Below are 14,110 nucleotides of genomic sequence, written 5' to 3'. Positions count from 1 at the left end.
AAAGGCTTAGAAACCGATGTTGTTGTTGCGTATCTAATCCTTGAGCTTGCCAATCTTCTTATAGGCGAGTTTTGAGAGTTGTTGTAGATTGGTCTTTGATTGATGCCCACAATATTTTCCTAATATTTGGCTCAAGAGAGGTGCCTTTGATTCCTTCACGAGAGATGAGTTGGATTCATTTAAGTGCTCCATGCCCGAAATCCAGGGAGTGCTCCATGCTCCATGCTTTATTGAAGAAAGGGGCAACACTCAAATTGTCTCCCATTATGTTGTGTTTCCCACTCAAATTGTCGTGCTCCATGCTTTATCAAAGAAAGGGGCATCACTTAAATTGTCTCCCATTATGTTGTGTTTCCCTTCCATTTTGAATCTCCCGTTTTACTGCAAGTATATCTTCCATTATGTTACTTCACTTTGTTTCTGGATCTTCTTTGAGTTACTGTAATTAACAAGACAAAGTGAGTGAACTAGATTTGCCTTATTGTCATCATTGAAACTTAAGTGTAACATGATCTTCATTAGAGGTGTTCATGAAAACCCGAAAATCCGAACCCGAACCAAAAACCGAACCAAACCGACCAAAAAATCGATACTTTTTAGGTTTGATATGGTTTTGGTTTTGAATTTTAAAACCGATCAAATTTGGTTTGGTTTTGCTTTTAATCAAAAAATAACTGAAAAAAAACCGAACCAAATTGATTGTAGAAGTAGCGATTTAAATTTATTATTACACCTATATATATATATGTATTTTTATATATAAAGTTTCTAAAATATTATGGTACATTTAGTTGTTTGTATTTTAAGTCTAGTTCTTTGCTATTACAATAATCTAATTCTTTGCCTTTACATTCTAGTTTGATTGGTAGTTTGATTTTGCTAAGTACAAGAATTATTTCATGTTAAAAATAATTAATTTTTAATTGAGTACTTAAATTATTCATCACTATTTGATTCAATTATCATCAATATATCTTGGTAAATGATAGATTTCTCAAAGAATAATTGATTTGATAGTGTTACGTTGAAAATGTAGTCGCCGGAATATGTGTTTGGTAGTATATGTCTCGTAATAAGAAAAAAACCGATAAATAACCGAAAAAACTAAAAACTCGATAAAAACCGACAAAAAGCGAATCGCTAAAAAACCGACTTAATTGATTTGGTTTGGTTTCAACATTTTAAGAACCGACTTACTTGGTTTAGTTTTTTTTTTTAGGAAAAACCCGAACCATGAACACCCCTAATCTTCATATTGAGAACAAGTAAATGGTATCTTTTTCCTGAACCTAAAGGACAAAGAAGAAGAAAATTAAAGTGGAACCAAGAGATATATATTACATGTACGTAGAAGTTACATCAATAATTTTCACATAATGGAACAAGCATTTGGATTGTCGTCACTGAAGAGGTAAGTAATCGTATGTTCCTCTGCATTTGCCTGCGGAACATTTTTAACAAAACCAGCAGGAGCTTTTTTGTCATAAGCTTGAGCTACGTATGGATAAGAGACAAGATCATAAGGGGCATACGGCCAGAATATTGCCATTTTCCCAGTGCTCTTTACTCTCTTCAGTACTTTGTTTGGATCAATATGACCACTCACTGTTATCCTGTTTTGCTTTCTGTTCACTTCCACTGTTTTCAAACCTGAAATCCAATGCAACTTGAGTTTTTTTCATTTCAGAGGATAAAGTTTGGGTTTAATCAGCAGTCTTTATTTCTAACAAAGAGTTCATGTTTTAGGCACTAGTAAATGTTTATGATAAAATAAATTGGTAATTTGGGAAAATAGTAACTAACCTCTTATTATAGAATCAAATTCATTAATAATATAAACAATATTAACATTATATATGTATAACTTAAATCCTTTGACAAAAGAAAAGGGACAAATTCTATATGCTTATGGACAATGGACATAAAACGCTTATTCGTTATATGACTTGAGACCAATAAGCCTCCATTTTAAGAGCCTCTTACTAGACCTTCTTTGCATCAGTATTATAACTCAAATTATAAAATCAAAATAGCGTACGTCCAACGGCAGTTTGAATTTGACTTTTGTTTTTCACCGCAGTGAATTTAGAAGACCATATAACTTTAGAAGCAATTTTATTTGTATTCTTAATATTTAAACGTTAAACACATCTTATATTCATGAAGAGAGCTTTATACTTTAGAGTAAAGAACCTTTCATACTGTTAAAGGCATTCTTGACTTTCCTTTCACATCCATCACAGTCCATTTTCACTTTTATTTCTACTGTCTGCCAAGATAAAAATCAGAATTTGTCAATATCACAAAAATTTAAACCAAGAATGACCAAAGAGAAAAAGAGAAAAGAAAACAAAAAAAGGCGAGAAAAGAGTACAAAAAAAAGGATTTACCTGCATGGGTTTCCTATATTGGTTCTTGTGTTAGTGACAGTGCAAAAGTTTGATAGAAAGTGGAGAGCACCCATCTTCTCCTAGCTTCCCTTTACTTTAGAGGAAAGATGTGCATGCAACGAAGAGGCGATGAAAATGAGGGAAGAGGAATTTGGGGGTGCAGAAGATTAGTGTTGAGCACAATTGTGACACCATTGGTAGGGTATTATTCCTTATTTATTTGTATATATGTTAATTTGGGAATTTGTTGTAAAAGTTCTTCTATGATTGCTTCTTTTTTTTCGTTCGATAGATTCGGCTATGCCTTTTCATTCGTTTATATATCAATTATCAGACGATGCCAACAATTATTGGCTTCTGGTGTAGGTTGATTATCTTATGTGCATAAGATTATAATTTTTAAATGTATGGATATAAACAGTCTTTTGTTAATTTGTTTGTGATCAAACGTAGCTTCTCATGGATGATGAGTAGCCGAAAGGTGATTATCCATTTTGAGATATCAACGATATTAAAAAAAAACATTTAATAACCAAAAGAAAATGTTAGACAATGTCGTGGTTCAGTCAATGAAATGATATCATCGGAAACCAGGGTTAAAATCCCAACAAGAATAAATGTTGTAGCTTTTTTCCTCCCATCTACCTAAAGTTTTGGTGGACAAATTTGGTATTCGATACTTGTTGGTAAGAAATTGTAGCATCGAATAATCGAGATGCATACAAAATTACAAACTAGTCCACATACAATCACTATGTAAAAAAAAAGTAAAAGGTTACAAGAAAAGAAAGAATTGACTTTAATGTTTGTCCCGATTCTCCGATTACACTATATTCGTAAGACGGGGTTGGTAGGAGGGAATAGATTAAAAATTGCACGGGCGACCAAATAAATTGCGCGGGGCGCCTTATTTGGTCGTCCCTATTTAATCTATATCCATTTTTTAAAAAATTTTAACTTGAATCTACTTTTTAAACAATTTCACGCATCTTTCTCCTCCCCTTCCTCCTCCTCCTCCTCCTTCTTCTTCTTCTTCTTCTTCTTCTTCTTCGGATGACAATAATTTTATATGGTGGTTGTGAACATATTTTAATGTAGTTTATGATACTTTACAATGGTGAGGTATTATGACACTTTCTTTTTTACTATTGCTTAGGGTTTCTTCTTCTTATTTTTCTTAATTGTAAAATAGTTTCATTAGATTTACTGTTATTTTGATAAATTGATGATTGAGATTTATTCCTGGTGATATTTGGAAGTTATGTTTCAAATTTGAGCTCATCTGGAGTAGATTTAGGTACTAAATCGTATATTAGATTGTTATTATTGGAATAACAAGTTTCTGTTTTTGGGCAATTTGCACTTCAGGCATATTTGGCCTTAAGTGCATAAAATGTTGGTTGCACTTCAGACCTTTTGGCCTTAAGTGCATCTGAAGTGTAATTTTTCACTTCACACTTATTGGCCTTAAGTGTAGCAAAAAGTTTGTTGCACTTTAGACCTTTTGGCCTTAAGTGCATCTGAAGTGAAATTTTTCACTTCAGACTTATTAGCCTTAAATGTAGCAAAACGTTTGTTGTACTTCAGACCTTTTGACCTTAAGTGCATCTGAATTGTAACTTTTCACTTCGGACTTATTGGTCTTAAGTGTAGCAAAACGTTTGTTGCACTTTAGACCTTTTGGCCTTAAGTGTATCTGAAGTGCAATTTTTCACTTCAAACTTATTGGCCTTAAGTGCATGAAACCATTAGTTACACTTCACATCTATTTGGCCGTAAGTGCATCTGAAGTGCAACTTTTAACTTCAAGCTTATTGGCCTTAAGTGAAGAAAATGTTTGTTGCACTTCAGACTTTTTGGCCTTAAGTGCATCTGAAGTGCAATTTTTCACATCAGACTTTTGGCCTTAATTGCATCTGAAGTGCAATTTTTCACTTCAGATTAATTAGCCTTAAGTGCATGAAACCATTGGTTATGCTTCAGACCTATTTGGCTTTAAGTGTATTTGAAATGTAATTTTTTCATTTCAAACTAATTTTTTTTAACTTCAGACCGATAAGTCGAAAGTTGATCGTAAAGTGGGTACGCTTTCAAATATTTTTACAAAGTGGTTATAAGTTCAATTGTGACTCCAAAACCGGGTATAGATACAAAATCCCCTACATAGGCAAAGCTTGGTAAGTAGGATTGATAACCGGAAAGAGAACAAAATAACTTGTCACAACCAATTATTTAATAGCATAAAAATTACTACTATTTATTATGATTAATTCTTTTATAACGTAAACAAATTTATTATGATTAATTTGTACTTTTTTCAATTCAATTTATATTACATAATTAGACTGATCACGGAATTTAAAAAATATAAAGAGACTTTTAAAATTATATTTTAATTTTATTTTTATAATAGTTATATCATCATAATTTATTGATTTGATCCATTTTTTTCTTTTATTTTTGTCCAAATTTAACTTAATTTACCATTTTACCATCAACTACCAGGCAGCCGTCAGTTATAGCCCCGATATTTTTCCCCTATTCTCCCTGCCAAAAACCTTTTGTTCATTTTCGTTACAGCTCGAATGTCCATGGCCACACAATTATGTCCAAATCATGTAGTCCCATATACAAATTCTTCCATCTGTCGTCGAAATCGAACCACGATTCTTTCGATATTCAGGTCACTTCCGAGTCTTGATTTGGGTAAAAGGCGGGCCACAAGATTGTCAGTTCAATGCTGTGAGAAACAAACAGAGAATCTCCGGACGTGCAAGAATTGCAAGACCCAGTTCGACCCTTTGCTCAATCACCCTCGTGCTTGCCGTTACCACACTGCTCATTTTGGAGGTACCCCTTCTCTCACATCTGTACTAACATATTCCCTCCGTTTCATTAATTTGACTCGGTACGGAATTTAAGAAAAAAGAAAAAATTTTGAAACTGAACTGTTTAAAGTTGAATTATTTCCAAATATATAAATGTGTCATTTATTTTGGAACAAACTAAGAAGTAATGTAACTCATCTAATTCGAAACAGAGCGAGTAGTTACTAATCTCTTAAAATAGGTAGATAAAACCTTTAATTTTGGTAATTCCTATAGGTAACTTAATTCTTCTTTTTTATTAGAAAAAAAATGTTCCGGTCTTTGGACACGATGGATGATGAGACCATTGCGGTTTTGACTTTCTTTTAAGAGATACGCAATTGTTGTTTAGTGTAGGGAGGGCTGAGTTATTTCCATCCGGGGAAGTTTGTAATTATCGTATAGTTACTCAAAGGTGATATTTATCACTTAGGGGTCGTTTGGTAGGAGGTATAAGAAAAAATAATGCAAGCATTAGCTCTATGCATTACTAATACCTTGTTTGGTACATTTTTTCTACCTGTGTAGAATTAATACTTGTATTAGTTATACATCATACTTGTATTATCCTATGTATAAGTAATGTATAGAAAACTATGGCATTAGTAATACCAAGGCTATTAATGCATGCATTAGTATGGTTAAAGATAAAATTATCCTTGAAGTCCCTTAAAGCTTGAGAATATAGAGGGCATTTTTATAAACAACTATTTTTCTTAAAAATTATGCAATGCATTATAATTTTAATACACCACACCAAACAGTAGATAAGAAATAATATCTGCATAACTAATGTTTGCATTACTAACCCATGCATTACTAATACACCTTATTCCGCACTATTCTTATACACTCTACCAAACGACCCCTAATTGTGGTCTATCTATAGGTTAAAGTACTATGTGATATAAACTCTATATCTAAACTTTGTGTCAGGTCAAACTTATGTCTAATTAAAATGGACAAAGAGCGTGCAGGTAAGGATACATTGCGGTTTTGACTTTCTTTTAAGAGATACGCAATTGTTGTTTAGTGTAGGGAGGGCTGAGTTATTTCCATCCGGGGAAGTTTGTAATTATCGTATAGTTACTCAAAGGTGATATTTATCTCTAATTGTGGTCTATCTACAGGTTAAAGTACTATGTGATATAAACTCTGTGTCTAAACTTTGTGTCAGGTCAAACTTATGTCTAATTAAAATAGACAAAGAGCGTGCAGGTAAGGATACATTGCGGTTTTGACTTTCTTTTAAGAGATACGCAATTGTTGTTTAGTGTAATTTACCCGATGTTGTTTTTATTAAAAGATGCCAACTCTCTGAACATGTTAAAAGTTGAGAATGTTTTAACTCACGATAGGATTTTCCATTAAAAGTGTGCTAGTTGAGCAGCATTGAGTCATACTTAAGCTTGCTAATAACGACCCCTCTTGTCCTTCCTTATCCTGCTTGAAGGGTCGTGGCAGCATTATCATTTTGGACAATTCGGCAGTACAATTAACATGGAGTGAAATTTTAGACTGAATGGGGGTCAAGCTTCTTTGAGTTGAAAATTTTATTTGGTAAAGGTAAAACTGTTATATTGAATTGGGTTTAGGCTTCTCGGAATTGAAGCTGGTTCCATTCGGTAAAGGTGTTGGTGGCAAAAGGTTTGCCCTGATTTTCTTTTTATATACTTGTCATCAGTTTCTTTTTCTTTTTGTGGTCCACAATAGTAAGTAGATTTGTCAAGAGTCTCTTAAGTTTGATTAGAAATTGTATGACATTGTAGGGAGAGATGTGAGATTTTGAGAATCTCCAACTATTCAATAGTAGAATGGAAAGGGTTCAAATGGAACAGACGGATATAGAAGATTCATATAGCCGAGCGAAACTAGTCTGAGATTGATGTGTCGTGATTTTTGTTATTATTGAACAGCAACTAGTGTTGCCTTGCTTGTACAAACAAGAACTTTTCCACAAAATGAGTAGAGAGGAAAAGTAGTTCTATGCTTTTCCGCAAGAACTTTTCAATCAATCAGGTTACTTTTAGTTGCATGATTTAAGAGCTCGTATAAAATGAGTATTTTTGGACTCGATTTTTAGTTACTTAATCTTAGAAATAAAGATTTAGCTTGAGTAGAGAGGAAAAGTAGAATCTCTCTCTCTTTAAATGTATATAAACTTGGGATAGGTCAATTGGTTTTGGCTGGATGATATATGTATCTTTCTTTTTTAAAATTACGGTGGTGTCTGGATCAACTTGTGCGGCACCTTGATTACAACTTGTTAAACCTACTTGCACAAGTTGCCAAGGTAATCCTACCCACCAAAGTTGGAGCAAGTGTGTACACACCAAAGTGTTGTAGCTGAGATTCGAATATGAGATTTCCATGCCGTTAATCCCATGCCTCAACCACTAAGTCCTTCTGAGTGGATAAGGTGTTGATTTGCAAGAGTCACCCCTGGAAAGCATCAACTTTTAAAGACGAGGACCATGGTTGCAGTTCTAAAGACTATGCATATATTTCAACCTTCTCGATATATCTACCAATTATCACTTCCTGAGCTATTATAACCTTCTTCTCTTGATGTAGGCCAAGCAAAATAGGAAAGGTGGAGCATTTAGATCTTAGTTAATGCAAGTTTATGTAATGATGAACCAATATCTCCCTGGTGTTGTATGATGTGAACGTCATGGCAAAGCTGCTCCGTTAAATAGAATAAATAACTCACAATAGCAATTTCAGCAAACAACTTCTGCGGAATTTACCTTTGGCAAGACTAATTAAGTAATATATGTCAATTATGTGATTTCTCTTTCATATTCCCATTGCGTCTGCATTGCTTTTGAATGGAAGGTACTGGGAGTTTGGCAAGAATAAGAAAATATAGAAACATTATGTTCTCCCTTAAGCCCTTCTGCTTCTTTGTGCAGAAGGAAATAGCACCTTAACTCATCTTTGTTTTCCCTCGTGTTTGTTCGCGCAGGAGAAACAAGGAGGAAATTTGAGAGTGTTTATGCTGGTGGCACCATGGACACCCCTGACGGTGGTAAAGTTTTTCAATACTGGCATTGTTGTGGGTCTGAAGATCCATTTGACGCTGGCTGCACTGCTGCACCTCATGCTTCTTATGATGATTGATAACACTGATTCTCAAATGGGTATACTATAAATACTTGCTACTTAAAGCACTCTGGCCAATTCACAGGTGGAATCTCCTCTTGTATCTCTGTAATTTACTACAGTTGTTTTCTCATAATTGTACAGCATATTTTAATATTCTTTCCCTTGAAATTTGATGCATCTGATACAGTGAATTTCTTTTTCTCCTCCTGTGTGCTCATTTTGAACAGAAATGTTATGCGTGAAGGATGAATGCATGAAAAATCTCTCATTCGTAAGAATGCTCCGGATAACAGATTTTGAAAAATACTCATTTTGTAAAGGAGGTGCAATACTTAGTAGAATACATGAAAAATCTACCATTAGTTAGAAATTTGAATGCTATCCTAAAATAAGCCCTTATTCATATGGTAAATGAAGTGATTAATTTGTTATCCAAAAAAAAATGGAAATTATCCTTTTTCCATTACGTAGTGATTAATTTGTTAGTCCGAGTCATGGCAAATTAATACTATAGTTTTGTGTAAACATTATTTGTGGATAACTAGTATATTCAAAAGGTATTTGTTACCCTCAATTCTACGCTTGGAACCAAAATTTTACAACGATTTGAGTATACGATTCGGGTATTGCTGATAGTATCCCAAGATAAACTATTCTGCTGCCAATATTAACCCCATAATTAACGTGGTCCCTTGAAACCTTACAAAATTTAGTTATGACTTCTTTTTCTTTTGTAGACACACTCCTAAAAAAAGGTATCTATTGCTTTCTTCTTTCTTTGTTTAAATTTTTCGATTTACTTTCCCGTGATCACTAAGATAACTTCGTGGCATTATTAGAGCGGATGGCCCACGACCCCCTAGCCAAATTGTTCTAATTAGCTAGATAAACGGATCTGGTCATTGATTTTCTATATATATATATATATATATATATTAGGGGTGGCATGTGGGCCGGCCCCGGTCCTAAGTGGGCTTCACGGGCTCGGTCCTAAGTGGGCCGGTCCTAGGCGGGCTGGTCCCGGGCTTCGCGGGGCTTCTCGTTGGAACCGGTCCGGGACCGGGACCACGAACTAACGGTCCCGTGTTAAGTGGGCTGGTCCCGAGCCTAAGCGGATCCAAACGGTCCTAAGCGGGCCCAAGTGGGCCCAACGAAAACTTTTTATTTTTTAAATTATTTTTATACTAGTTAGAGAAAAAAAATAGTAATAAAAATATCTAAGGCAATTCCTAGTAAATTATATTATAGAATTGTCACCTAAATTTTTTAATTCAAATTTAAAGACAAAAATATTGTAAAGAGATATTCAAAGCAATGCGTTATAATATATATATATATATATATATATATATACTATACTATATATACATCTTAAGATATATAAACTATATTCGATTTACTATATATACATCTTAAGATTTATACATTAATATTCGATTTATATACTATATATACATCTTAAGATATATATATATATATATATTTATATACTATCGAATATGGCTTAAGATCTCTCTCTCTCTCTCTCTCTCTCTCTATATATATATATATATATATATATATATATATATATATATATATATATCTTACTATATTAAGATGTATATATAGTATATCGTAAGATGTATACTATCGAATATGGCTTATATACTATGTATATAGTAAGATGTATATATATTATATTATACTATATGTATATGCTTAAGGTATATAAAAAGACAAAAATATTGTAAAGAGATATTCAAAGCAATGCATTATATTTTTATTATAGCATTAAAAAATCATAGCAATATCTTTCTTAGTCTTCCTCCCTCCTATGAAATGAGCACAACAAGGTGCTAATACCACCATTGAGAAGAAACAGAAACTAATCAAGATGTGCCAAAATACAAGTTACATATTAATTTACATGGTATCTCTTACAAATTTCATAAATCTTTCAAGGTTCGGAGGGATTTCCGTTGGTGGTGGCGGAAATGAAGCTTGGTCATCACCGCTTCCAGGTGAAACATCATCCTCCGCAAGTTCAGCTAGCATTTCTTCACAAGCTTCGTCTACCTCTGGTTGTGATTCAGCAAGTCCAAAATTTCTTCTTTCCGAACGGATCCAATCTCTGAAAAGTACTGATTTTTCCAAGCTCTCCCTCATAGACGCTCTATAATCACCGAGTTGAAGTCTTGCTTGACTGAAAGCGCTCTCTGATGCCACTGTTGAAGCTTGAATCGTTAAAATGTCTCGGGCCATCCTTGAAAGAATCGGAAAGTGTTTTTCTTTGTCCTTCCACCATTCCAAAATATTAAAGGAGCCGTCGGGATTCACTTCCTCAATTCCCTGTGACAAATAAACTTCAAGCTCATTTAGTTGTGAAAAATCACTAGTACTAGAACCTTGAGAACCCCTGAACCCTGCCCAAGCACTAAGTGATCATACTCCCGCAGTTCTTTTAGATGATTGAGAACTAGAAGAAGAAGGAGTTGGAACATTTGGTCTAGCATGATCTAATGCAACTTGATAAGCATTATAAATAGTTTGAACATTTATTTTAATTGAGGCTATTATATCTGCAAGTGTAGATAACTCCTCATCTTCAAGTGCTAAACCATTATAAACAGTTTCATACCAAAATTTAGGACCTCCTAATTTCATAGTAGGATTTAACAATGCAGCAACACCCAAAATAGGGGGAATAGGGAAAAAATATTTTTTAAATTTTTTTCTCATGGAATCAATAGCAAGTTGATAAATTTCTCCACCCTCTGAAAAATGATCAAACAAATTTGCAAGTTCTGCAATATAAACTAAACAGTTAGAAATAGTAGGATAATATTGCCCAGAAAATTCATTTATAGCAATATGAATTTTTTCTAAAAAATCTACAAGCATTTTAACATTAGCCCAATCCGCATTTGTAAGGTGCTCATCATCATCACTTACATAAGCATTAAACGTTGAGTTTATGGGGTTTCTATATTCATATGCAACAACTAAACTTTCATACATGTAATTACATCTAGTTGGACAAGGTTTAGGAACATTTCTTTCTCTTAGGCCAAATTCATCGCATCTTTTAAAATATTCTCTAAGTCTACTTCTACGGTTTGAATAAAAAAGCCAATTAAGAGCCATTTTAACCTTTTCAATTTCAACATTTAAAATTCGCATACCATCACCCACAATTAAATGGTAAATATGACAAATACATCTAACATGAAAAATGTTACTAAATGCAGGACTTAATGTAGTGGTAAGCAAGACTACAACATTTGTATTACTAGTAGCATTGTCCATTGAAACTGATATTATTTTATCACTAATGCAAAAATATCTATAAATATCCGTAATCGTGCTAGCAATAAATTGTCATGTGTGACGTGAATTAATTATTCTATAAGCAATAATGCGCTTTTGCAGTATCCAATCCTCATAAATCCAATGACTGGTAACAGTAAGGTAATCACAGTCATTACCACTTCTACCAATATCAGTTGTAATAGCAACACGACAATTTATATGAGTAAATAAATAGCGCAAATATTATTCATATTCATGTTTATATTTATAAATATCACTCTTTACGGTTGTGCGAGGAAAATCTTTATAAGTAGGATTATAAACTTTTCTAATATAATGCACAAAGTGAGGGTTAGAAGGAAAATTATAGGGTAAGCACATAACAATAACCATTTTTGCCAATTCTTCCCAATCTTTTTTTGGATCATAATATAAAATACCATTGGTAACAATGTTAATTTCCGGTTGAAATTGATTTGACCCGGTACTAAGGTCAGCCTGACTAGGTGCACTTGTCCCCTCGGCCAAAGCTTTCATACGAAAATATCTAGCTTTATCTTGAGGGTGTAGCAATATGTGTTTAGTCAAACTTCCCGTCCCCCCCGACTCCGACTTCCAACATATTTTAAAATTAACTCTTTGCCACAAGTTTTATACTTAGCCCTATTTTTTTCTCTTAGTTGAGTAAAAAAGGCCAAACAAGAGATGTTTCTTCCCGTTTAAAAGGCTGTCTAGAAAAAGTAGGGGCAGTAACAGGAGGGTTAGACGGGGGATCATTTGGATTATTATTAGTTGGGTTAACTTCAGGAGCAGGACTAGTGGGTGTATCATCATCCGATTGCGTTTCATCAAAATCTATTTCTTCATCATCATTTTCATCAATAGTTGGATTACCATAAAGAGCATTCATATATTCATAGCTTAATTGTTCACCGGGTGCAATATTATGGCAAAATTGATTCTCGATAAATTGTAATAAACTATTATCGCTATCAAGAATAACAGGTGTAGGACGGGTAACAAGTTTCGTCCGGGGAGCCGGGAGAAGTGGAGGAGGAACAGATTGGCCACTAGATTCACCACTCTTGGATTTTTCTTTATTTTTACTAAACATATTTTTAGGAAATAAGCCATCTTAATTAATCAATCAGAGTAAATAAAACAAGCAAAAATATAATATTAAAAGTTAAGAGTTGGAACGAGTTTACCGAATTGACGAACAACTTGTTCAAAAATAATTATCGTTGAAGACTTAAAGACTTCAATTCACCAACTTCACAATTTTGCACAAATTGTAACAATTAAGTAAGTAATTATAGAAGAATATTAGAGAGAGATTGAGAGAGATTGATGATTTTGTGAGAAAAATGAAAGAATGAGGGGGTATTTATAGTTGAAAATAGGGAAAATGTGTAATTATAAAAAGTTTGGGATTAAAACAAAATTTGAGGGGTTAAATGGCTATTTTGCAAATATTTTGGCAGACCAAACGGCCAGTTTTTAAATGGCCAAACGATCAATTTTTTTTTTTTTAAATTATCCGGTGGGCCCGTTTAGGACCGCTTGAACCGGCCCACTTCTCAGCCGGTCCCGGTCCTAAACGGTCCCGGTCTCGCGGACCTCCCCTATGAGACCGGCCCACTACCCGGCCCACCACCCTACGGTCCCGGTCCTATCCGGTTAGAACCGTTTAGGCCCACCGCCCATGTGGACTTGCGGTCCTGGGCCGGTCCCGATCCTAACCGGCTCACATTAGAGCCGCTGTCCCACGACCCCAAGCCTAATTGTACTAATTATGAGAAGCGAAACAGACATCGAGGCAAGCAATTAGAACAAGCAAAATTGAGAAAACTTCATCACTGCAGCTTTTAAAAGTTAAAACCCTCTTGGCTTATGACTATGTTATGTTAAAATCAAGGTGCAAGTCAGAAACAAATGGCTTCTTCAATTATTAATTATCCAGCAATTATCGTACCATCCAGGAAATGTAGGATGATCCGTCAAAAGCCATCACAAGTCAGAGCTCAGAGCCATAAAGATGAAGGTATTTTTGCTTTATTCTCATTGCATTGATACAACAATGGAATGATGCATTTGGTGATTTTAATTGAAAGTTGAAATAACGGCCGGGGCGGCCCAAGAAGATTGGTGGCCTAAAGCCAATTTTTAATTTGGGGCTTTTCAGAAGGAAAAAAAAATTATCATAACATCGATGATTCATTCCGATGTTCCTACACATAGAACAACATAATTTAACGCAATTGTCGCACAATAACTTACTTAAACCAACAAAATATAGGGCGAGTAATGTGCTAAAAGTATAAAATTTTGGCCTAACATCAGTTGTTAATAGTTTCTTTTATAAATAATTTAGTCTCTCCTAAGATATTGTTGATCTTAGATAATAAAATCAAATTCATATAGATATCTCACTAATAATGTCACTCGGAAAAT

At 34.1% G+C, this 14,110-nt stretch overlaps 1 protein-coding gene and 1 pseudogene across 1 annotated transcript; one reads left to right on the top strand and one right to left on the bottom strand.

Moving 5' to 3' along the window:
- Window positions 1–1,369: 1,369 nt before the first annotated feature.
- On the bottom strand, window positions 1,370–2,625 carry LOC107800837 (heavy metal-associated isoprenylated plant protein 21-like; annotated as a pseudogene).
- Window positions 2,626–4,915: 2,290 nt separating this feature from the next.
- LOC107800848 (uncharacterized) lies at window positions 4,916–8,569 on the top strand. The gene is made up of 2 exons (XM_016624092.2): window positions 4,916–5,240; window positions 8,226–8,569. The coding sequence occupies exons 1-2, from the start codon at window positions 4,976–4,978 to the stop codon at window positions 8,378–8,380; spliced, it is 420 nt and encodes a 139-aa protein (XP_016479578.2). The 5' UTR covers window positions 4,916–4,975; the 3' UTR covers window positions 8,381–8,569.
- The last annotated feature ends 5,541 nt before the right edge of the window (window positions 8,570–14,110 follow it).

The sequence above is a fragment of the Nicotiana tabacum genome, chromosome 17 (genome assembly GCF_000715075.1).
Source record: "Nicotiana tabacum cultivar K326 chromosome 17, ASM71507v2, whole genome shotgun sequence".
In the NCBI taxonomy this organism is placed as follows: domain Eukaryota; kingdom Viridiplantae; phylum Streptophyta; class Magnoliopsida; order Solanales; family Solanaceae; genus Nicotiana; species Nicotiana tabacum.
This window is presented reverse-complemented; position numbering and strand designations above follow the sequence as displayed.

What these genes read in the sequence shown, in the direction of transcription:
- LOC107800848 (XM_016624092.2), top strand. Translation starts at nt 4,976, where the DNA reads ATGTCCATGGCCACACAATTATGTCCAAATCATGTAGTCCCATATACA. An exon ending in CCACACTGCTCATTTTGGAG is followed by an intron (nt 5,241 to 8,225) that starts GTACCCCTTCTC and finishes TTGTTCGCGCAG; the next exon opens with GAGAAACAAGGAGGAAATTT.